The sequence below is a fragment of the Zosterops lateralis genome (genome assembly GCF_965231275.1).
Source record: "Zosterops lateralis genome assembly, chromosome: 22".
Classification (NCBI taxonomy): Eukaryota; Metazoa; Chordata; class Aves; order Passeriformes; family Zosteropidae; genus Zosterops; species Zosterops lateralis.
The window spans coordinates 159,112-183,950 of NC_139782.1; the positions used below are offsets into that span (position 1 = coordinate 159,112).

General features: G+C 55.0%; 1 protein-coding gene across 1 annotated transcript; it reads left to right on the forward strand.

Annotated features, from left to right (window-relative positions):
* Positions 1-10,006: 10,006 nt before the first annotated feature.
* PHC2 (polyhomeotic homolog 2) lies at positions 10,007-24,733 on the forward strand. Its single transcript, XM_083876637.1, has 15 exons — positions 10,007-10,061; positions 13,145-13,330; positions 13,414-13,572; positions 13,643-13,720; positions 13,805-13,966; positions 14,548-14,652; positions 14,721-14,934; positions 15,423-15,760; positions 16,947-17,106; positions 18,474-18,673; positions 20,217-20,346; positions 20,462-20,576; positions 21,069-21,210; positions 21,552-21,846; positions 22,263-24,733. The coding sequence occupies exons 2-15, from the start codon at positions 13,187-13,189 to the stop codon at positions 22,415-22,417; spliced, it is 2,397 nt and encodes a 798-aa protein (XP_083732763.1). The 5' UTR covers positions 10,007-10,061; positions 13,145-13,186; the 3' UTR covers positions 22,418-24,733.
* Positions 24,734-24,839: the final 106 nt, after the last annotated feature.

The window sequence follows — 24,839 nt, forward strand, 5'->3', positions numbered from 1 at the left end:
TCGTGTAAATCCATTGCAAACCTGTTGCAAGCCTGTTGCAGGTGCGCTGCAAATTCATAGTAAGCCAAGCGCTCATTTCTTTTTTCTCATTTCCCATTTGCAAGAAGCCCCCCAAGCCCCCACCCCCCGATCTGAATATGCCGTTAAATTTTCTTTAATTTTTTTTTCCCTCTGAAAAAACGAGAGATGGAGGAAGGCAACAGATCCCACCCCTCCACCCCCCACCCCCCGCCTCCCGCCGCCGCGCCAGGGCATCACCCCGGTGCTACCAGCCCCGCCGGCTCAGCAGAAGCCGCCGCCGGGCTCATAGGGCCCCTTGGCTTCATTAGGGCTCATTAACGAAGAGTCCGTCTCGCTTTTCCAAGCTGTCAGGGCCCATTACCATCCGGGACCCCTCGGCCCCGTCCCGCGGGCTGGGAACGCGATGGCAGCGGGAGGATCAAAAGCCACGGGTGTCCCGCTCCAGCGGGGCAGAATAATTTAATAGAGAAGCCGATAATTTATTTTTACAAGGTTGGTTTTTTTTCCTTGCTCTTATGAGTTTTTTTTTTATTTTCTTTGCAATTACCAGTTTCGATTCAGCCCGTAAATCTCTCTGCCAGCCCTATCCACTCCCATTCCACCTCCAACACCAGGAAAACTGGAGTGGTTTTTTTTTTTTTTTAATTAAGCTCTGAAGATTTTTGGCAAATTCCACTTTTCTCTTTCCAGGGAAATTCAGATTTACTGGAAAGGCCGGGATGGGCAAGAGGGAGGTAACGGGATGCCGGTGTGTTACCACTGCTCTCTGCTGGACCAGCTGCATTTCCCGCAACTGAAGCCAGACACTTCCCGACTGGAGCAGGGGTGGAGGAGGAGAAGGAGGAAGATGAAGAAGAAGAAGAAGAAGAAGAAAATGAAGACAAAGACGATGAAGACGACGACGACAACAAAGAAGAAGGAAGAAGAAGAAGGAAGAAGGAGAAGGAGAAGGAGAAGGAGAAGAAGGAGAAGGAGAAGGAGAATGAGAAGAAGAAAGAAGAAAGAAGAAAGAAGAAAGAAGAAGAAAGAAAAAAAGAAGAAAAATAAGAAAGAAGAAAGAAAAAAGAAAAAAGAAGAATGGTGGTGGGCGTCACCATCCCAAGCATCCACAGCCAGAGAAAAGCAGGCAGTGGGAGAGATCCATGGCCTTGAGGACAGCAGTGCAGTGTCCAGAGATGCCACCCTCTCCTTGGCATTGCCACTCTCTGCACAGAATTGTCAGCCTTTCCCCAGCTGCTACCCTCTCGCTGGCATTGCCATTCCTTGCCCCTCCCCATCATTTCCATCCTCTCGCCAAGATTTCCATTCTCTCCCCAACGTTCCCACCTTCTCCTCAGTGCTGACACCCTCTCCTTAGCATTGTCACCCTCTCCTCAACATTCCCATTCTCTCCCTAGCATTTCCATCCTCTCTCCAATGCTCCCACCTTCTCCCCAGTATTCCCACCTCTCTGCAGTGCTGCCACCCTCTCCCCAGCATCACCCTCCCCTGCATTCCCACTCTCTCCCTGGTTCCTTGTGTGTTCCCAGGCTCAGACTCCACTGAGGAAGGTTTATTTGCACTTAGGAAATCCAAAGAACTGGATTGGGTGCACTGGGAGCAGGTTCACAGGATGAGAGAGCCCAGCTCACCCTAGAGCTCGGATTTCTGTGGTAGTCTGGGTCCAAGTGAAAATCTTTCAAGACAAAATCCCTCAAATGCAAATCCTTTATGTCTGTGAACTCCGAGGTCTCTCTGAGGCCTCAATGGGGCCTCAAGGGGTGTTCTGCAGTGCAGCATCCAGGGAGCAACAGGACCTGCAGGGATATTAAATACACCGATATTTAATGGCCCTGCCCTAAATATCCCAGAGCTAAATGCCCCAATGTAAAATGCCTCAACACCAAAAAATCCCCAAGCTAAACATTCTGACATTTAATGGTCCAGCCCTAAATACTCAGTGCAATGCCTCAGTTTTTAATACCCTAACACTATGTACCCCAAAGCTAAACTTCCCCATGTTTAATGACTGAAGCTAAATACCCCCAAGTTTAATGCCCTGAAACTAAATACCCCAGAGCAAAACACCCCCCTGTTTAATGACCCAAAGCTAAGCATCAGATGTTTAATATCCCAGAACTAAATTCTCCAGTGTTCAATGCCCCAGTGCCAAATGCCCCAGCCTTAAATATCCCAGAGCTAAACGCCCTGATATTTAATGCCCCAGCCCTAAATACTCTAAGCTAAACACCCTGATATTTAATATGCCAGAGTTAAATACTAAAGGTTTAATATCCTAGAGCTAAGTTCCCCAGTGTGTAATGCTCCAGTGTCAAATGCTCCAATCCTAAATCACCCAGATCTAAACATCCCCATGTTTAATGCCCCAGTACCAAGTGCCCCAGAGTGAAATTCATTAATGTTTTAAGCATTGATCTGTGTCCCGGTGCCCAATGCTCCGACAGTAAATGTCTCAAAGTTACTTGCCCCAAAGTTTAGCACCCCAGTGCTCAATGCCCTTATGTTAAATACCCCAGAGCTAAATTCCCCTTTATGCATCGGTCTAAATGCCTCAGTGCTAAATGAGCTGGTGCTAATTGCACTAATTCTTAATGGCTTAGTGCTAAAAGTTCCAATATTTCACATTGACGTTTAATGTCCCAGAGCTGAACATCCTCATGTTTAATGCCCCAGAGCCACATGCTCCAGTGCAACTTTCACCATTATTTTAAACATTGAGGTTAAATACCCCAGGATTAAACACACCAGTGTGGATGGCGATGCTTTTATGCTGCAACACCAAACGCCTGGGGCTAACTTCCCCCATTGTAATGCCCCACAGCTCAATGACCTATTGGTAATGCCCTAACCCTAAAAGCCCCAGGACCGAATGCTCCAATGCTTAATATTGCAGTGCTAAAAGCCCCAACACTAAGTGCCCCAGAGCTAAATTGATGATTTATGTGTTGATCAAAATTCCCCAGAGCTTAATATCCCAACCCTAAATGCCCCAGAGCTGATTATCCTGATGTTTAATGCCTCAGTGCCAAATGCACCAACACTAGAAGTCCCTTCCCTAAATGCCCCAATGTTTTATGGACTGACGCTGGACTTCCCAGGCCTAAACACACCAATGTTTAATGCTCCAACCCTAAACACCCAGAGCTTTACATCCTGATATTTGATGTCTCAACCCTATACACCCCAGAGCTAAATACCCCAATGTCTGTTGCCGAGTGCTCCCCGATGCTTTCTGCACAGATGCTGAATGCCCCTATGTGAGAACGTCCCAGTGCAAGACATCCCAGAGCTGAATATCCCTCTGGGAAATGCACCAATTCTGAACACTCTTTTGCTAAACGCTCCCGCCCTAAATGCTCCAGGCAATAAATCCCCCAGACACTAAACGCATCGACACTAAACCGCCAGAGCTCGGTGCCGCGGTGTTTAATGCCCCAGGGCTCAGTGCCCTGTTGGTAAATGTCCCGATCCTTAGTGCCCTTTTCCTAAATGTCACGTTGGTAAATTCCCCAGGCACTAAACTCCCCAAACACTAAATACCCCAATGCTAAATACTCCGGAGCTAAATGTCCCGGAGCTAAGTGCCCAGGTGCTAAATTCCCCAAGCACTAAATACCTCAGAGCTCTATGCCCTGATGTTTAATGCGCCAATCCTAAATATCCCAGAGCCAAATGCCCCGATGCCAAATTCCCAAGGCACAAAATTCCCTGGGTGCTTTATGTCCCAAGAGAAAATAGTCCGGAGTTCAATGCCCCAGAGCTCAATGTCCCGATGCCAAATTCCCCAGGGACTAAATGCCCCATTGTTCAATGCACTGATGTTTAATGCACCAATATTAAATATCCCGGAGCCAAATGCCCCGATGCCAAATTCCGCAGGCACGGAATTCCTCAGGCACCAAATTCTCCAGGCACTAAGTTCCCCGGAGCTAAACGCCCTGGTGTTTAATGCACCAACACTAAATACCCTGGGGCCAAAAGCCTCGGTGCCAAGTTCCCCAGGCACTAAATTCCCTGCATGCTAAATACCCCAACGGTAAATTCCTCAGACACTAAATATTCCAGCAACAAAATTCCCCAGGCACTAAATATTCTAGGCACTAAATTCCCTGGAGCTCAATGCCCCAGTAGCTTTCGGCTCATCCTGGTTCAAACACATCAGTAAAAAATTCCCATCACAACCAAAAGCAGCGGGCTCAATTTCAGGATATTCCCTCCATCCCAGAGTTTAATTCATTTTCAAACTAACCAAGGTGGGGGAGGGGGGGTGGGGTGGGCGGGAGAGGGTAATAATTAACCCAACGATGATGCAGGTTGAAAGCTCTGCAAGATAGTGGATTCCCCGGGCTGATTTGGCACCCAGCGGGATTCCAGCTGGGAAACGGGCTGAATTCCTGTATGGATCCCGTAGGATAATCGTAAACTGGTCATTTTTCATGCTGGTTAATCAAGGATTTTAGCTGCAGGGAAGTGAATGGATCCATCAAAACAGCCAGTGCTGGTGAGGTTGGGGTGGTTTGGGATGGATTGACGGATGGTGGGACCGGAGCTGACATTAAGTGGATGGAAATTGTAATTCCTGCTCTGGGAGCACAAGACAGAAGATTTGGGGAAAAAACGAGGCATAATCACAAAAACAACAACAACAACAACAACAAAAATAAACCAAGACCCACAAAAAAAAAAAAAAAAGCAAAAACAAAAACAAAAAAATCACCACACCTCTCCCCCCAAAAAAAACTCCAAAAAACCCTACACCCCAAAACACTCTAAGACCAGAAAAAAAATGTACAAAAAAAGGCCAATTTGGAGCATCCAGAAAAATGAGGGGCGGGGGGGGCGGGGCGGGATGGGACAAACAGACCACGTCAGGATGAGATTTCCTTTGGAAAAGCACCCAAATCCATGGGAAATAAATGGAACAAACCCCCAAAGGCAGCTTGGAATATTTATGTTACCTTGATCATGTGTTTTCTGACCGTTCCTGGCTTGGAATGGGGGGGGTGGGGGTGGGGAGGGAGCTCTGGGGGCACAGGGGTGTGTTTGGGGACATGACAGTGACCTCTGCATCCTGGAATGTGAGTGGAAGGGATGGAGGGGATGGATGGGGTCCCTTGGTGTCCCAGAGGGACACTGAAGCCCTGGACTCTGTTAGGGAAAGGACAGTGACTCTGCGGAGTGGCACCTGGCGATCAGGCCAGTGTGACCTCCAGCACATTGAGGATCTGGAGCCCAGATCTCAGGAAAAGTCGGAATTTCGTCCCCCAAAAAGACCTTTGTATCCCAAAAAAGCCTTTTTCTCAGAAAGGGCATTTTTTCCTTTAAAAAGCCTTTTCTTTCCTCCAAAAGCAGCCTTTTTTCCTCAAAAAAAGGCCTTTCTTTCCAAAAAAGCACATTTCCCCACGAAAAGCACCTCTTTTTCCTCAAAGCACCAGTTTTACTTCAAAAAGCCCTATTACTGTAAAGAAAAGAACAGGTTTTTTTCCCCACAAAAGATTTTTCCCAAAAAAAAATACTTCTTAACCCAAAGGGTTTTTTTTCTCAAAAAAAAAAAAATTTCTTAAAAATAATTTAAAAAGCGCTTTCCCCCCCAATTTTCTGCACTAAAGCCTTTTATGGCTTTATTTTTCTCACTAAAACCCACGTTTTGTCTCCAAAAAGACCTTTTTTTCCCAAGAATTGTTTCTTTACAAAAAAAAAAAAAAAAAAAAGAAAGAAAGAAAAAGAAACAAACTACTTTTTCCAAAAAAAATTCTCGCAAAAACCCCCACATTTTTTACCCAAGAAAAAGTTTTTTCTCTCAAGAAAAGCATCTTTTCCAAAAAACCCAAATTTCCCCAAACCTCCCCTTTCTTCCATTTTTTCTTGTAGTATGTAGGAAAATTCTTTGTAGAGCTCTAAAGTGCATTTTCTGTCTTTACTTTTTCCTGTAAAAAATGGGCTAATTTGATTTATTTTTAAAGCATTTGTTTTTTTCGAGCAAGCCTGCTTCTTCCAAGGAAAAAAAAAAAAAAAAAAAAAAAAAAAAAAAAAAAAAAAAAAAAAAAGAGCCCTTTTTCCTCAAAAAATTGGCTTAAAAAAAAAAACCTTTTAAAAAAAGCACCTTCTCTTTTTCCCCTCAAAGATCTTTTTTTTAAAAAAGGCACCTTATTTCTGTAAAACCCCTTTTCTCAAAGGGGGGGGGAAGCGCCTTTTTTTCAAAAAAGCCCTTTTGTAAATTGAAAAAAATCCAGCAACTGGTTTTTTACAGAAAAACTTGAGGTTTTTTGGTGTTTTTTAAATATCCTTTTTTCAAAAAAGTCATTTTCCCTAAAACCCCTGGGATTGGTGCGGTACAGGCCGGATATGATCCGGCTCCGTCCGCGGCTCCGTTCACATCAGAAAATATCCGGCCCCATTGTTCGGGAGAGCCGCGCCGCGTCCGTGCTTTGTTCCCTCGGGACCCCTTTGGATCCACATAAATATTTGGAGAGCCCCAACGGGCGGGAAGGAGGACAAGGAATTTTTTTCTCTCCTCCTCCACCTTTATTTTTTGGGGCCAAATATGACTTTTTGTATCTTCGGACGGAAATTTCCAGCTGGAAACCCAACCCTGCTCCTGGTGGGAAGCTGAATGGTCGCCCCGCTGGGTGCGAACAATATGGATTTGGGATGAAAAGCTTTTCCTGCCCGGTTCCCCGGAGCGATCCGGAATTGCATCCCGCCGGCATCATCGTGGCGCGGTGCCGGCGGGATGCACACGAAGCAGCGGCGCTCCCGGGGCTTGTTCGCTCTGGGATTTCGGGACGTTCCATGTGGAGAGCCGGATCGGGGATGCGGATGGGATGCGGAACAGGGGGTCCATCCCATCCCAAAATATTAGGGATCCAGGGATGAGGGGCAGGACGTGGAATCGGGGACCCACCCACAAATGACAGGGATCCAGGCCTGAGGGGTGGAATGTGAAATGGGGATCCATCCCATCCCAAATGAAGCTCAGCTCCGGGAAGAGGGATGCCAGTATTCCGTGGCCTCCGCGGTGGCTCCCAACCTCTGTCCCAGGGGTGACGTTGCCACTGGACGTGGCTTTTTGGGGTTGGAAAGGGCAGGATTTGGGCCATGAGCTGGCCTGAGGTGGTTGTGGGGAGGGGTGGTGGGATCTGGGAATCTGGGGTCCTATGAAGTTCTGAGGCAGAAAAGGGGAAAAGAAAGGGGAAAAAAAAAAGGGGGGGGGGGAGGGGCGGGTGCAAAGAGAAAAAAGAAGGGAAGAGGAGAAAATGGGAAAAAGACAGAAAACAGACGGGGGAATGAGGAAAAAGGGAAAAGGGAGGGATAAAAAGAGGGGGGAAGGGGGAAAAAGGGGGAAATGGCGAAATAGGAAAAGCAGGGGAGAAGGAGGAAGACGGGAAAATGGAAATAAAACGTGGGGAAGGGGAATAAAGGGAGGAAAATGGGGAGGAAGAGGGGAAAAGGGGGAAATGGAGGAAAATTAAAAAAGGGGAAAGGGGATAAAGGTGAGGAAGATGCGTAAAGTGGGAAAAGAGGAAAAATAAGAAAAGAAGAAAAGGGGGTGGAAGGGGTAAAAAAGCAGGGGAAACAGAGGAGAAAGGGGATGATAGGAAAGAAAAACGGGACAAAACAGGGAAAATGGGGGAAAAGAAGAAGAAGATGAAGCGGGAGGCAACAGGAGAAACAGGAGAAATCGAGGAGAGAGAGAAAAAGCAGGGTGAAATAGAGGGGGGAAAGAGTAAGTGGGGAAAGGAAGGAAATCCGGAGGGAAATCCGGCGGCAGCAGGAAGAGCAGGGGTGCAGAGGGAAAGCGGGGCCGGCGGGATCGGCGGGAGCCGCGTGCGCTCCTGCCCGAGCCCCCGCGCGCGGCGGTGGCGCCCCCTCGCGGCAGCGGCCGCGCAGTCCCCGAGGGAGTCGGGACGTGCTCCCAGAGCCCCCAGTGCCACCCCATAGTCTCCAGTACCCCACGGCCTCCTCTCACCCTCCCTTCCGTATCCCCATAGTTCCTCAGTAGCCCCAGAGCCCTCCAGACCCCCTACGGCTTCTCACAGCTCTCCCAGAGCCCCTGGTGCCAACCCATAGCCACCCCTCTGTCCCCATAGCCACCCTGTGTCCCCATAGCACCCAGTGCCTCCATAGGCCCCTAGTGGCCCCATAATTGCACCTGGTGCCCCCATAGCTCCCTCTAGTACCTTCACAGCCCCCCAGTATACCAGTAGCCCACCCAGTGCCACCTAGATCCCCAGTACCCTCATAGCCCCTTAGTGCTCCCATGGCTCATCAGTACACTTACAGCCTCTCATTGCCGCCTTGATCTCTCCCAGTGGTCCCAGTAGGCTTCCCCAGGGTCCCACACACAGCCATTATAGCCTCTCCCCAGTGGCCCCTATGGCCCCCCAATTCCTCTCCTTAGCTCGTACAGCCCCCCAGTCTGCCCCAGAGCCCTCTCAACACCCCTCACAATGCCCACAGTGCCCTCACAGCCCTCTAATAGGCCTTAGAGTCCCCCCTGACTGCCCAGTGTCCCCAAGTCTCCCCAGGATTCCAAATAGCCCTCCTAGCATCCCCAGTGCAGGGAGAAGATCCTGTCCTTGCACAGCCGGGTTGGCTGGGGGCACCCCACGTGTCCTCAGGAGGGACGGGCCCCGGAATCAGAAGGGCTTTGCTGGCCACGAGTGACCCACGGGTGAGCCACAAGCCCCATCGTGACCCCTGAGAGCACTGAGACTGGTCCCATCCTCCCCTCAGAGGCAGCAGATGCCGGTGCCATCATCCTTCCAGTGCAGCATCCCACCAGTGCCGGCCCTGGGGCAGTCCCGAGGTGACTCCGAGAGACTCCAAGAGCAGCAGGGACCCACGTCCCACTCATGTTTTCCACCCCTCACCAGCATCTTGCATACCCCCTCTTTCTTTGCACCCACTTATCACTCCCTATATTATCTCCTGCTGCTCCCTATATTGCACCCCCTTATCATTACTATTGCTCACCCCCAATCAATTCCAGTGCTTGCTGTTACCTCTGACCCCCTGTATTGTATCTGACCCCTCAGTGTTATATCTGACCTCCCTCACTTCTATCCAACCCCTTCGTTAGTTTCCCCCTCTTTCCCATTATCTTCCACCCTTTCCTCTGATTTTGCACCCTCCTATTATTATTTCCACCCCATACCGGCCCTCAGCATTTCCGGGGTGACTCCTGGAAACACCGGGGACTAGTGCCACCACCCCCACGCTGTGGCATCCCGTCAGTACCGACCCTCAGCAACCCCCGGGGTGACCCGGCATGGCACCAGGGACAGGTATCACCACGCCTATATCCCTGCCTTCCCCCGGTATCGACGCTCAGTATCCCCAGGGTGATCCCGGGTGACCCCTGGCGACGGCAGGGACCTGTGCCACCATCTCCAGACTGCAGCATCCCGCCCTGGGGCAGCCCCGGGGTGACTCCGAGCGACCTCATGCAGCAGCGGCAACCGGTGCCACTGGTCACGCTGCGTCTTCTTGCCCGAAGCGGTCCTCAGCATCCTCGGGGTGACCCTGGATGACCCCTGGTAACGGCAGGGACCGGTGCCACCATCCCGAGGCTGCTGCATGCTGCCGGGCCTGACTCTGGGCGGCACTGGGATGCCTCCTAGAAACACAGGGGACTGGATCTCCGCCGCCCTCCGCCTCCCCCTGACGCCGGTCCCGGCCACCTCCCCTCGGGTGCATCTGCGCCCCCTCCTCTCTCTGTTGCTATGGCGACCCCGCTCCCCCCCCCCCCCCCCTCCCCCCAAGGTTGCCATGGCGAGCACGAGCGGCAGGCGCGCGGCGCGGTGGGCGGGGCGGGCGGGGCGGCGATTGGCCGGGCGGCCCCACGTGACGCGCGCAGGAATGCAAATGAGCGATGGCCTCGCGCTGCCGCCGCGCCGCCGCCTGAGGGAGGGAGGAGGGAGCGGGCCCGGCCCGGCCCCGCCGGGACCTCCACACCCCCCGCTCCGGGACCCCCCGGCGCCCCCCGGGCCATGGCACAGCCCGCCCGCCGCCGCCGACTCGCCCGGCCGGGCCCGCAGGTACCGCGCGTGCCGCCGCTACCGGGCCCCTGCGGCTTTGTCTGGGCCCGGGGGGGGGGGGGGGGCGCGCATGCGCACCCGCCGTGCCTCAGTTTCCTCACCGGTGGCCGTCGCCCCTGCCGCTCCCTGCCCCCCGTGGGGCCCCCACTTCCCACCTCCACCCGTGTTTCCCTCCCTTCCCTTTCTCCTGCACCTCCTCTTCTAGTTCTGGATTCTATTACTATTATTATTATTATTATTATTATTATTATTATTGCCCACCATCATATTCCAATGCCCCCATGTTACCTCTGACTCCCTATTCTATATCTGACCCTCCTGTCTTCCATCTCACCCCTTGCCATCATAGCCTACTCCCCATCTTCCATCCCCTTCTCTGATTTTGCACTGTTACTTTTATTCCCACCCCCCACCATCATGTTCCAGTCCCTGTTTTATCTGATTCCCCCTTTATTACAGCTGACCTCTTTTCCATCCTACCCCCACTCATGTTTTCCACCCCTCACCAGCATCTTGCATACCCCCTCTTTTTTTGCACCCACTTATCACTCCCTATATTATCTCCTGCTGCTCCCTATATTGCACCCCCTTATTACTATTGCTCACCCCCAATCAATTCCAGTGCTTGCTGTTACCTCTGACCCCCTGTATTGTATCTGACCCCCCAGTGTTATATCTGACCTCCCTCACTTCTATCCAACCCCTTCGTTAGTGTTTTCCCCTCTTTCCCATTATCTTCCACCCTTTCCTCTGATTTTGCACCCTCCTATTATTATTTCCACCCCATCATCATTTTCCAATCCCTACTCTTTTATCTGACCCCCTTTCTTCTATCCCACCTTCCCACCATATCCCACCCTTCACCAGTGTCTTCACCTTATTCTGAACCCCCATATTATTCCCCCCATATTGCTCTGTACTGCTGCTTACTCTCCCATCTTTCCTCTCTATATCCCATATTGCCCCCACAACCTATCTGTATCCCCATTCCATCCTATTCCTCCAAGATTTCTCTACCCCTGTATCATTCTGCCACCCCTATTTTGGGCTTAGCTCAGGGAATTCCAGCTCCCTGGCTCTTCCTGTGCTGGCTGTGGGACCCCCCATGTTCCCACACCCCAGTGGGTCTCAGCAGTACTCAAAATCTTCCTTTTTTATTATTTTGGGTGGATGTCTTGGTTTGTGGGGAGGCCTTGGAGCAGGTTTCTTCATCTCTGGGTCAAAAGTGAGGTATCCCCATCTGACACCCCAAATTCCCTGGTAGGGTTCGGTGTGGGTGAGGACAGGGGGCTTGGACCCACAATGGGTGGGAGCTTCTGGGGGCTTCCTGGGCTGTCCCCGCCCCTGGGGGATTGACTCCAGATGGGCCTGGTATGATTCCTCTGTCTCAGTCACTGCAGTGACCCCATGTCAACTTGAACCCACCAGAGAGGAAAAAACATTTCCATGGCTGTTTGGTGGGAAAGGTGCTGCCTAAAACCTCTCCAGCTAATGGTGGACACATGCCATGGATGCAGACCAGAGGGTAGGATGTGTCATAGGCCATATGTTATGTACTGTCACCCCCACGAACACAGGGATGTTCCACCCTGTGCTTTGTGACAGTGGCATCTCAGGGGGCCAAGCCCCATGGGCTGCTCAAGGCCAGGACATCACTGCTGCCACATCCCTCATCTGCCGACCTGGGGTGGCCTGGTGGGGCTGTGCTGTGGCATGGCCACCAAGGCCACCTTCAGTGGCCGCTGTCCATAGTCTGCAGTGTCACACACTGTTGTCCCTGGTCCTGCTGTGATGGTGCTGCGGGGGCTCAGATGGGTGACACAGGTGGAGTGTGGTGGCTGTGCGTGGCTGTTGGTGACCATGGAGCTTCATGGCCTCCACAGTGGCCATGGTGGCAGAAGTGCCACCCACAAACCCCCCTCTCTGGCCCCCACAGCACTAACTCCATTCTCCTCCTGTCCTTCTGTCATGTGGTCCATCCCTCTCCTGCCATCCATTCATCTCTCTTCCTTCCATCTGCCTTTCCCTTCATCCATTTCCTCTGTCCATCCTTGCATCCCTGTATCCCACTCCTATGTCCATTCAGCCTTTCTTACATCCCTTCCTCCCTTTTGTGTCTTTTCATCTGTCCATACTTCTTCCCTCCTTTCTGGTCTGTTCTTTCCTCCATGCCCTGGTCCCTCGCTTTCCTGCTTTTTTTTTCAGCATTTCCTTCTATCCTTGGATCCTTTCCTCATTCCATCCATCTTTCTATCCATCCATCTTTCCTTCCTTTTGTTCTTAGAGCTGTCATTCCTTCTGTGTGTCATTTCTTCTGTCTGTCCTCTTGTCTGTCCTTCCTTCCATCCTTGATCACTCCTTCCTTCTGTCTTCCATGTCCATCTTGTCTCTTCTTTCTTACTTCTATTGTCCTGATGTCCATCCCTCTTTCCCTCCCTCCTCCCATCCATTTTCCTTTCTGCCCATCCATCCTTCCATTTGTCTCTCCCTTTCCATCCATCCTTCTGTTCATCCCTTTCCTTCTGTTTGTTATTGTCTCTGTCCTTCCATCCTTCATCCTCTTTGTGGTTCGACCTGTCCTTATGTTTGCCCTTTCCTAGTTCCATAATTCCCTTGGTTTCTCTCTTTCCTTCCATCTCTTTCCTACTTTCTTCTGTTCTGTCCATCTGTTTTTTGTCCCTTTCCTACTTCCTTCCTCTCCTTTCCTCATTTCCTTCTCTCCATCTCTTTCCTACTTCCCTCTTTCTCTCATTTCCTCTTGTCTGTCCATCCCTTCATCCCTCTCTTCCTCCAGTCCATTCTTCTATCCTTACCTCCTCACCTCCATCTCTCTGCCTTCCCTCTGTCCATCATTCCTCCTGTCCTTCCCTTCCCTCTGTTCTGTCCATCCTCCTGTCCATGCTCTCTTTCCCCATTTCTGCTGGGGCACTGGCACCCACCTTGTTAGAAGAGGATGAACCACAGGTCTCCCATCATTCTTCCTCTACCCCACCTTCCTCCTCCTCTGTGATTCCAGCCCCCTGTTCCTCATCTGGACATGAGGTACCAGGGATATCTCCTCACTCTGGTACTCTCCCCACTAGCTCTAGTCTGACCCACTTCCTCCATCCTGCCCCGGCCCCACCATGGAGAATGAGCAGCTCTCAGCTCCGGCTCCCACTAGCAGTGCCAGTGGCACAGCCCCAACACCTGCCAGCACCACGGCCACGCGCCCGCCCGGGCCCCAGATCTCCGTCTACAGCAGCATCCCTGACCGCCAGACCGTGCAGGTATGGGACTAGGGGGCACCAAGGGGGTTGTGGGGCACCGGGGGGGTCGTGGTGCAGCCTGGGGCCACATTTCCCCCACAAAGGTGATCCAGCAGGCGCTGCACCGGCAGCCCAACACAGCGGCGCAGTATCTGCAGCAGATGTACGCAGCACAGCAGCAGCACCTCATGCTGCAGACGGCCGCGCTCCAGCAGCAGCACCTCACCAGCGCCCAGCTCCAGAGCCTGGCTGCTGTCCAGCAGGTATGGGCAACCCACAGGTATTGGGGGTCCCTCAGGGCTGCACACCCCTCACCTTCAGCTTTTCCCCAAGGCAAGCCTGGCAGCGAACCGGCAAAGTGGCTCCTCTGGGGGCAATGGCACCCAGCCGGCCCCAGCACAGCAGCCCACGGTGAGTCCCTTAGCCTCTCGGCACCCACCCTACCCATGCTCACCTGTGCCAGCACCCCGACCTTCTCCTGATGCCCCATTCCAGATCAACTTGGCAACGTCGCCAGCGGCAGCACAGCTGCTAAACCGGGCACAGAGTGTGGGGTCCGGGACATCGGGCATCGCTCAGCAGGCTGTGCTGCTGGGCAACACCACCTCACCTGCCCTCACCGCCAGCCAGGCCCAGATGTACCTGCGGGCACAGATGGTAAGGGTGGGACTAGCACATGGCATGCGTCAGCATCCTGATGGGGTGCTCAGGACCATTACAGTGCCCATCATGCTGTTGTGGGGTGACCAGGACCCACAGGGTGTCCATAGCCATGCTATGATCCTGTAGGGGTACTCATTGCTCTGCGTGGCATACCCAGGACCCGTGGGAAATCCAAAGGGTGCCCAGAGACTATGGGGTGTCCCTCACCCTGCTGAGGGTCTGAGGCCCCCCCACAGGGTGCCCATTACCCTGCTGTGAGGTGTGTAGACTTCATGAGGTGCCTTCACTCTGCTGAGGGAATCCAGCCCCCACGTAGGGTGCACCTCATCCCACTGGGGATGCCCAGACCCCACAGCGCAACCCAGAGCCCCGTTGGGGGTGCCCAAGCAAGTGCTCTTTTCCTTTGGGTAGGTGTTGGGACCCTATAGGGTGCCCTCCACCCCACTGGGTGGGCCTGTCCCTACCTTGCATAGATAGATGCCCATGTGCCACCCTGTAGGGACACAGAGAAGGGACACACAGGGTGTTGCCACCCCTGACATGGGGAGCCGTGCACCCACTCTCCCTGTCCCCAGCTCATCTTCACGCCCACGGGCCCTGTCAGCGCTGTCCGGCCTGAGAGCCCCGCGCCGGCCCCTCCACCAGCCCCGCCACCTGTCCCACCACCCACCACCCCTCAGGTGAGTCTCCCCACCCCTGCCAGCCCCCCAAAATCTGCCCTGGCACCCCTGACCCGCTGCCGTTGCAGGTGCACAGCCTGGCCCTGCGCCCCGCCGGCCCCCACCTCCCTGCCCTGGCCATGAAGCCCCCTGGGGGTGCCCCTCCCCGGGCTGGCCCCCCCCGGGGGCCCCCGCCCGACCCCCCCGCCGAGCACCTCAAAAAGGCCGATGGGCACGAGGGCCGAACCCATGCCCTGGCCCGCGCCACCGCCCCCGCTGCCACCCACCCGCTCGTCACCCCAGGTAAGGGGCTGCTCTGGGGTGGGGGACACCCCTGGGTGCTGGGGGAGTCACAGGCAATTCACTCTGAAACCTAGTGATGGCCTACACTGGTGTGTCCTGTACGTTGTCACATGCCTGTATTTGGAACCTTGTGGGTCCATCCCCTCACTGGCAGAGGCCCTGCCCAAGAGGGTCTCAGCACCCATAGGATCCCAGAGTCCTGTGGGGTGCAGGGGGCTGGGGCAGTGAGGGTGTGAGCCAGGGGACTCATGGAGTGCAGGAGCCTGGGGTGCTGCACTGGCATGGCTCCCAAAATTTGGGACCGCCCCCCCTTCCCCCGGGACAGCCTGAGTGCAGCTTCCCACATCAGCAGCAGGAGCAAAGCTGATTGTCCAAGGGCACCAGAGGGAACAAATACAGAGTGAGCAGCGGCCTCCTGGGGGTGGGTCCCTTGGGGCTGAGGTACTGGTGATGAGGGGGGATCTCTGTCCCCATTGCTGTCCTCGCAGCCTATGCCCCGCTGCAGCCCCCCCAGTTCGTGCAGCAGCCGCCGAAGCCGATGCAGCCGCAGCCACCACCGCAGCAGCAGCAGCAGTTCGTCATCCAGCAGCAGCAGCAACAGCTGGGCCCCCGTGGGCAGCCCCCCTTGGGCCCCCCCACCGCCCCCCAGCTCCAGCCCCTGCCCCCTGCCAGCCTGGGCCCAGTCCCTCAGTCCAAAACAGGGGTCCCCCCGGGAGCAGGGGGTGAGGGCGGTCCCCTCAACGGGCACCCTGGCTGCCACACTGCCCCCCGCAAGTTCCAGCACACCTCGGCTGTCATCCTGCAGCTGCAGCCCACCGGCCCCACGGTGAGGGGCCCCCAAACCTCCCCCCAAACCCTCATGAGGGCCCCCCAAACATCCCCCAAAGCCTTCTCAAGCCTCCCACCAAATTCTCATGGTGAGGGACCCCCAAACCTTCCCCCAAATTCTTCCAAACTCTCACAGTGAGAGACCCTCAGACCTTCATGGTGAGTGGCCCCCAAACCTCCTGCCAAAGCACCCCCAAACCACCCACCAAATCCCTATGGTGAGGGCTCTCCAAACCTCCCTGCAGAGTACCCAGCAAATCCCCCCAAACTCTCACAGTGAGGGGCCCCCAAGGCCCTTGGTGAGGGGAGCTCAGGGGAGAGGAGGAATGGGGGCACTGGAGTGAGAATGGGGGATGTTGGGGAGACAGATGTATGTACATGCATGTGGGTGTGCAAGTGCACAATCCCTGCACACGTGTGTGTGTGTGTGTGTGCACATGCTTCTGAAATGTGCATGGGGACCTGGTTGTGATATCAGTCTGCAGATGTACAGGTGTGCATGCTCAGACCACACTGCATGTGTGTACTTACTCCATGCACACCTGTGTGCACAGGTTTGCTCTATCCATGGCCCTTACGTGTCTGTGTGTACCTGGTCCTGTGACATGGGGAGCATGTGCCTGATCCATGTGTGGTGTGTACATGTGTTTGATCCTTGTATGTCTGACCCATGCATGTGTGTACTGGACTCATACACATCTGCATGTACAGCTTTGTCAGATGCATGCACATGCATGTGTGCACATGTGAATGTGTTCCCTGCATATGTGTGCATACTTGTTCCAGGTCCATGCACATGCATGTACACGTGCCAGAGCTATCTGTGTGCCTGGTCCATGCACATGAGTGCAGATGTGCTTGCCTAACGCATGTGTGTGAGGCCTGTGCATGTGTATGACACTCATGCCAGACCCATGCATGTGTGTTTGTGGGGGTGTGTACAGGCTCCATGCACATCTGTGCAAATGTGCATGGCAGATCGGGTGTGTCTGGACACATGTGCCCGAGTGTGACACATGTGTATGTGCATGCCCACTCTAGGCACATGCTTGTGTGTGACCCATGCACAGATCTGCACACTCTAGCCATGTAGCTGCATGCCCCTGTGCCACCTGCACATGCACCTGCCCTGACCCCAGCTGGTGCGTGCACACACCTGACCCTGCCCCACGCGTGTCCCACAGCCCTCCCTCGGTGTCCCCGAGGGCGCCCGCCGGGACCCGCTGCCCGTGCCGAGGAGTGCCGAGAGCCCGCCTGCCGCCCCGCCGCAGCCCCCCGCCCTCTCGCCATCCGCCGCCCCCCCGGGCCCCGACAGCCCTGAGGGCGAGCGGCCCCTCACGCACGGTAAGCCCCCGCCCCACTCCAATAGGCACCCATTCATGGAGTGATGCACCCCCAACCCCCGCAGCAGGGGAACGTTGAGGCCGGGGGTGCGCGGGGCCGGGCTGTGCTGCGGGCTGGGTGTGGCGCCCGCTGCTGCCGGTAGGAGGGGCGCGGGCGCCTCGGCCTCACACACAGAAGACGCCCGAGGGGCGAGGGCGTGGCCACGCCCCTTCTGTAGGAGCGGCTCTGGCGTGCGGGCTGGGGAGGCGAGGCCACATCTGGAGGCTCCGCCCCAGCTTGCGTGAGGGGGTGCGACCCGCATGGGGGCGTGATCATGGCCCAGCAGCTACGCCCTCGTGGGGGAGACTCCACCCCAGATGGCGGGGATGTGGGAGGCGGAGTCTTGTGGGGAGGGCGTGTCCGCGCTCCGACGCCCCGCCGCGCGCGGCGGTAGTGTCCGCCAATGGGCGCGCGGTGAGGGCGTGTCCGCGTCAGGCCCCGCCAGCGCCACCGCCTTTGTCCCCGCTCGGCCCTGGCCCCGCTCCCGGCGCCGCTCCCGCTCCAGCCCCAGTCCAGCCCCCCTCCCCCCCCGCCATGGCCCCCCCGACCCCCTGAGCGCCCGGTGAGTGAGCGCCGACCGCGGGGACCCGGCCCGGCCCGGAGCGGCGGTGGCGGAGGCTCTGACCTCACTTCCGCATCCGCCCCCGGTCCCGCTCCGGCCCCGCGGCTCGGGCGAGGGAGGGGTGGGGGCAGCGGTAGCCGCCGCTGCCGGACAAAGGTGACGGGGCTGCTGAGGCCTGCGCGGTCTGAGGGTGCCGCTGGGCCGAGGCGGTCTCGAGGGGAGAGGAGCTGGGGCGGGCTGGGGGCTGTGGGGCCTCACTGGGCTGTGCTGTGGCTTTACTGGAGTGTACTGGGGTTTATTGGGATCTTACGGGCGTGGATCGGGCCCTGCTGCGGTTTCATTGGGATATACTGGGGCCTTACTGGGGTAGTTCGGGCCTTTCTGGGGGAGATCGGGCCTGTCCGAGGTTTATAGAGTCTTGTTAGGGCCTTACTGGGGGAGGTCGGGGCTTTCCGGGTTAGATCGAGCCCTGTTGAGGCTGTACTGGGGCAGATGCGGCCTTACTGGTGCCTTAAAGCGACGCACTGAGGCTTTACTGGTCCTTCTTGGGGTCTCTGGAGAGCGTCCAGACTCCTCCAGTTATTTTTTGAGAGGCCCTTTATCCCCTTTCCCAGTCTCTCCAGGGCCGCTCGCGGCTGTAGGCGGCACTGGTGGCACTGGGAGCGGCGGCAGCTGCTCCTTGTTTCAGCTGTATGGAAATCGCGGCCCCGCGTCAGCGCGGCGTCAGCGTCCGCCCCTCACCCCGCGTGTCCCCCGCTGTCCCCAGAGCCCCCCGAGCGCCTCCATGCGCAGCCCCGCATTCCCGGGATGACCTCGGGCTCTGGCAGCGCTGCCGCCACCGCCACCGTCGCTGGCGCCGCCCCCCACAATGGTGAGAACAAACCGCCCCAGGCCATCGTGAAACCCCAGATCCTCACGCACGTCATCGAGGGCTTCGTCATCCAGGAGGGCGCCGAACCCTTCCCGGTAACGTATCCCAGTCTCCCAGAGCCGGGGCTTGCGGGCGGTGAGAAGATTCATGGATCTGGGGCCTTAGGAATGAGATGCACAGTTAGGCTTGAACCCCCAAATCTTCCCCTGCTTCATCATCCAGGAAAGGGCTGAGCTGTTCACGGTAACATGTCCCACAATCTAGTTTTATCCCATGATTTGGAGCTCTGCATCAGTACACATAAACTGAGCATTTAGTCATTCAGGAAGGGACTGAGCCCTTCCCAGTAACGTATCCCAATGTCCATACCCTTGTTCCTGGATTTGGGAGGTTGGGAATGGGGCACCCACCATTGTGAACCCCCAAATCCTCACCCATATCATCAAGGACATCATCCAGGAAGGGGCAGAACCATTCCCAGTAATGTATCTGTCTCTCTGTATCCTTATCCCTGATTTTGGGAGGTTTGAGAATGGGGTGTCCAAACAGTCATGACCCCCCCCCCCCCCCCCCCCAATCCTCCATCCATGTGTTGCAGACTTCATGACTGAGAATAGGGCAAAAATGTTTGCAGTATGGTATCCCCCCACCCCTACCCCTGTTTCTGGGACAGAAGGATGTTGGGAATGGAGCATCCAGGCCTTTGTGAAGCCCCAAATCTTGCCCCACATTATTGAGTTTTTACTCATTCAGGAAGGGACTGAGCTGTTCCTGGTAACGTAACCACCAATCTATATCCTTATTCCTGGGTTTTGGCAGGAGAGAGAAGGGGTCCTGTGTTTAGGGAGTTGGGAATGGGGCATCCAGACAATTGTGAATCCCCAAATTGTCACGCACATTATTGAGCAATTCAGTGGCCAGGAAGGCATATATCCCCTTCTCCCTATCCTTGCTTCTGGATTTGGGGGCTTGGTAATGGAACATCTATGCTGTTATGAATCTCTAAATCCTCATGGTTTTGGGTTCCTTATTGTGCAAGAAGGGGCTGAGCCATTCCCAGTAATGTATCCCCCTCTACCTGTCCTTGTTCCTGGATGTGGGAAATTGGGAAGAGGGCTCCTGTATTTGAGCAGTTGGGATTGGGGCGCCCAGAGAATCATGAGCCCCAAATCCTCACCCATGTTATTGAGCATTTCCATCATCTGGGAGGAGACAGAACTGTTCCCAGTAATGTACCTGTTGTCCTTCCTGGAGCTCAGGGATTTGGAAGGGAACGTTGGGATTTGGGGGGTTGGGAGTGGGTCACTTTGACAATTATGAACTCCCAAACCCTTGTTATTGATCACTTCAGCATCCAGGAAGGGTAGAATGATTCCTGGTAACGTATCCTCATCTGCTTATCCTTACTCCTGGATTTAAGGGGTCAGGAATGGGTCACTCAAAGAATACTTAGACCCCAAACCCACACCAATGTCACCATTACCCAGGAAGGTGCAGAGCTGTACCTGGTAACACATCCTCCTCTCCTTACCCTCATCTCGGGATGTGGGGGGTTGGGATGGTCCCTGCCAGCCCCATGGACACAGGATGGAGTCCATGTGGCACTGGGGCACAGGTGCAGCCAGGTGTGTTGCACAGGTGGGCCGCTCCTCACTGCTGGTGGGAGCCCTGCACAAGCAGTATGCACAGGAGCTGCTGTCGGACAAGCTCCCACTACAGGACAACACCACCACCACTGACTCGGACATGGAGGAGCCATACCTGCAAGGTAGCGCCCAGGCCCCCAGCCCGCCCAGCCCCCTGGGAGCCCCCGGGATTTCCCCCGGAGTCCCCCGGCTGAGTTGGCTGGTTTCTCTCTCTGGGTGTCCCTCCACGCCCCCCAGAATCCAAAGAGGAGGGGAACCCCCCCAAGTTGAAGTGTGAGCTCTGTGGCCGCGTTGACTTCGCCTACAAGTTCAAGCGCTCCAAGCGCTTCTGCTCCATGGCCTGTGCCAAGAGGTAATCCCTAAAGTCCACCCATACCCTCCTTGGTGGGGTAGAGGTAACCCCAAAACCCATGCCATCCCTCCATGGTGGGGTAGAGGTAACCCCAAAATCTGCCCAGGCCCCTCCTCAGCAGGTAGCCCCAAAATCCATGCAAGCAGGGTAGAGGAAACCCCAAAACCCACCTGGCAGAGCAGATGTAACACTAAAACCCATCTTGGACCCTCTTCATTGGAGTAGAGGTACACCAAAATCTACTTGACAGAGTAGAGGTAACACCAAAAGTCCACCTAGGGTGGTAGGACTAACCCCAAAATCCACTTGGCAAGAGTAGAGGTAACCCCAGAAATCCTCCTGTCAGGGGAAAGGTAACTTGAAAATCCATTCAGTGTGGGAGGGGTAACTCCAAAAAATCCACTCTCCCCCTCTTCTTTGGTGGGGTAGAGGTATCCCCAAAATTCCCTCAGCAGAGTGGGGACACCTTCATGACACATGGCTCCATCGTAGGTACAATGTAGGCTGCACGAAGAGGGTGGGGCTGTTCCACCCAGATCGTAACAAACTCCAGAAACCAGGAGGGCCCCCCCACGGGCGGCGTCGCAGCTGCAAAGGGACTCTGCCCCCCCTGAGCAAGGACAGCAAGAAACAGGTGAGAGAGGTCAGAGGCTTGTTGGGCCAGAGTTGGGTGGGCCTTGGGACTGGAATTTGTTCCAAATTTTGGGCATGTGGGGTGGGTGCCAAGCCTTGGGTTTGTCCCTGAATTTTGGGGATTCAGGGTGGGTGCTGAGCGCAGGATTGCCCCCCCAGTTGTGGGGACATGGGGTGGGCACTGAAGCAAGATTTTGGCCCCAACTGGGGGGACATGGGGTGGGTGCCAAGCCTGGAGTTTATCTCTGAATTTTGGGAACATGGGATAGGCACCGAAGCTGGGGTTTGTCCCTGAATTTTGGGGACATGGGGTGAGTGCTGAGGCCAGCACTGCTCCCGCAGCCCACGGGGTCTGTCCCAGCGGGGTCGGTGACGGCATCGTTGCAGCTCAACCACAGCCAGGAGGATTCTAGCCGCTGCTCTGACAACTCCAGCTATGAGGAGCCACTGTCGCCGATCTCTGCCAGCTCTTCCACGTCCCGGCGCCGACAGGGAGAGCGGGACCTGGAGCTGCGAGACATGGAGCTGCCGGATGTGCACAGCCGTGACCTGCCCGGCCTCGGCCACCGCTTCCTGCCCAGCGAGCCCAGCAAGTGGAACGTGGAGGACGTTTATGAGTTCATCCGCTCGCTGCCGGGTGAGGAATATCCCGGGATGGACAGGGAGGGATCTATCCATGGATACCCAGAAGTGTGGTTTTGGGAAGACCTATGTCCCTCACGACATGTTCAAGGAAGGATCTACTTAAGGAAAACCCCAGAATTGTGGTTTTGGGGGTAGATTTATTCACAGAGAATCCCTTAAATGTATTTTTGAGTAGGGTTTACACACAGATAACCCCGTAATATTTGGGGGGGTGGGAGATTCTACTCACCCATTAATATTTTGGGGGCAGTGGGATTTACTCACTGATAAACCTAAAGGATAGTTGGAGGAGGGATTTGATATGATAACTTCCTAAATACAGTTTTGGGGGGATTTAAGCACAGAAAAGCCCCTAACTGTATTTCTGGGGGTTGTGAGAGGGTTTGCTGATGCTGCCCCTCCCCATAGGCTGCCAGGAGATCGCGGAGGAGTTCAGGGCTCAGGAGATCGATGGGCAGGCGCTGCTGCTGCTCAAGGAGGATCATCTCATGAGCACCATGAACATCAAGCTGGGCCCTGCACTCAAGATCTATGCCCGCATCAATATGCTCAAGGACTCCTGAGGGGGGGGCCATGGAACGCCACTCCCCCTGCGGGACCCCTGACCCCCTCGATGCAGCCCTGGGGAGGAGGCAAGGAGGGGAAGACACTTGTGAGCACACCCCATCCCCCCTGCCCCCCCCCGGGGGGGTGTAAATAGCCCGTAGCTCTAGAGCCCCACCCCTTGCAGTTTGTGGGGTCACGCCCCCTGCTCCAGCAGGGAGAGGGGGATCCCTACGTGTCCCCACACGCCCCTTCCAGGTCAGCAGAGCCAAGCAGGACGGTTGCCTTAATGTGTGCTCCCTCCCTTAGGTGGGATTGGGGCCCCCAGGGAGGCTTGGATTTCCCCCCCAAAGGGGGTCAGGGAGAGGTGGGGGGCACAGAGGACACACACACACACACACACACACACACACACACATACACTGCCCCCCCCCCCCCCCCCTCCCCCCCCATTCACACACACACCCACACTCTGGGATGTCTTTGGGGCACCTTAGCAGAGGACAGTGGTGGGGCCCTCCCCCCCCCCTCCCCCCCCCACCCCCGGCAGGTAAGGACTCCTCCATCCCCCTCAGCCAGCACAGTCTTTTTAAGAAAAGAAAAGGAAAAAAAAAAAAAAAAAAACACATTCCCCGCCACTTTCCTGGTTTTTGTTTTTGTTTTTAATAAACACTGAAAAACAAAACTTGAGACCTTCCCAATTTTCTTCACTTCCCACCCCCCATTTTCTTCTCATGTAATCTGAGGCAGCAACTTGGAGATGTCCCCAGGTTCTACCATGGTTGGTGGGATTTCACTGGGCAATGGGGACAAGGTTGGCGTTGTGTTACCTGTGTCACCCTGAGGATCCCCACTGCCTCCCAAGTTGGGAAGTGGCGGTGATGTTCCCCTCCCAGGAGTCTGTGGTGACAGTGGGACCCTCCACACCTCCTGGTGACCTCCAAGTCCCAGTGCTTAGGGGACACAGGGTCCCAAAGTGCATGAGGTGGGAAGGGGGACAGGAGGGGACTTGGTAGTATGTCCTTGGAGATGCTCTTGGGGGCTTGACACATTCCTGGAGCTGATGGGTCTGGTGAGGGGTCCCTGGATCTAGCAGCTGTATTGAGGTGTCCCAGAGGTGGCTGTGGTCATGATATGGCCAGGGTGCAGTGTCCCCAAGCACTGATGTCAGCAGTGGTGTGTCCCAAAAGCTGATAAGCAGAATGGTGAGGTGTCCCCAAAGCTGGTTGGTGGCCATGGTGGTGGCATATCCTTGGAGTTGGTGCTCATGGAGATGGTACCCACTGTGACATGGTCCCTGAGGCTGGTGGGTACAGTGTGGTGATCCCAGAGCTGTGGCCACGATGAGGTGTCCCTGGAGGTAGTGACCTCTAGGAGGTTCCTGGAGGGTCCCCAGGTGGCCACACTGAGCTCTCCCTGGGGCTGGTGGCCACACAGGTCTCACCAGAGTTCACAGCCATGGTGAGATGTCCCCAGCAGTGGTGACCACAACATACTGTCCCCAGAGCTGGTGTCCCCAGCAGGGGATCATTCACACTCCTCACCAGCACCAGAGCACCACTTTCACCCTGACACCAGTGACCTGTGTCTGCCAGTCACCAGGCACTGTGCCACCCATCTCCCTGGGGAAACTCTGGGAACAACAGCAGCTGCTGAGGATGACCCAGTTTCACCCTCCCCTACTGCAGCCCCACAGAGACCAGGCCCCTACCTGTGTCCCCAGGCATCCCCACATGGGAGTCTCCTTCCCTCCCCCTCGAACACAACCCACCAGTTTCCATTAATTCCTGTTTTGGTCTTTTTTTGTTCTCTTTTATTCTCTTTTTATGGAAAGGGGCTGGGCTGGGGGGTTCCACTCCTTTTCCACACTGTGCCCCCCCCACCCCAGCTTCTCCAGGAACCACAATGCAGGACAGGGGGGTGGCAACAACATGGAGAGGGGCAACTTTTTTGTCCATTTTCTCCTCTTTTTTCTTTTTTTTTTTCCTTTTTTTCTCCTTTTTTAATAAGGTACCAACTAGCTCTAGGGAGGCCTGGCCTGGCTGGGCAGTGACGAAAATAAAAAAGCCCCAAAGTTTGGGAGGGGAGAAAAAAGGGGGGGCTAAGTGTATAAGAGGCGTATTTACACGGTATTAACATGCTGACAAAAAAGGTTACAATATTGATATCATACAACATCAAGAGGAGAAATAATGGGAGGGTAAAAAATAAGGGGATGGGGGGTAAAAATAATAGGGGTGGTAAAAAACAAGGGGATGGGGTTAAAAAATAATAAAAGGTAAATAAACACCCTGAAAAAAAAAAACCCAAAGAAACGCTGAGTTAAGGCTTAAAAAGTGTATAAAAAATAACACAGTTAATATCCAAAATGAACCAAAAAGTACAGAATATAGATGAGTTTGGGGGGAGTGCCCCCAGCTCTATACAAGGGGTATGTACAGG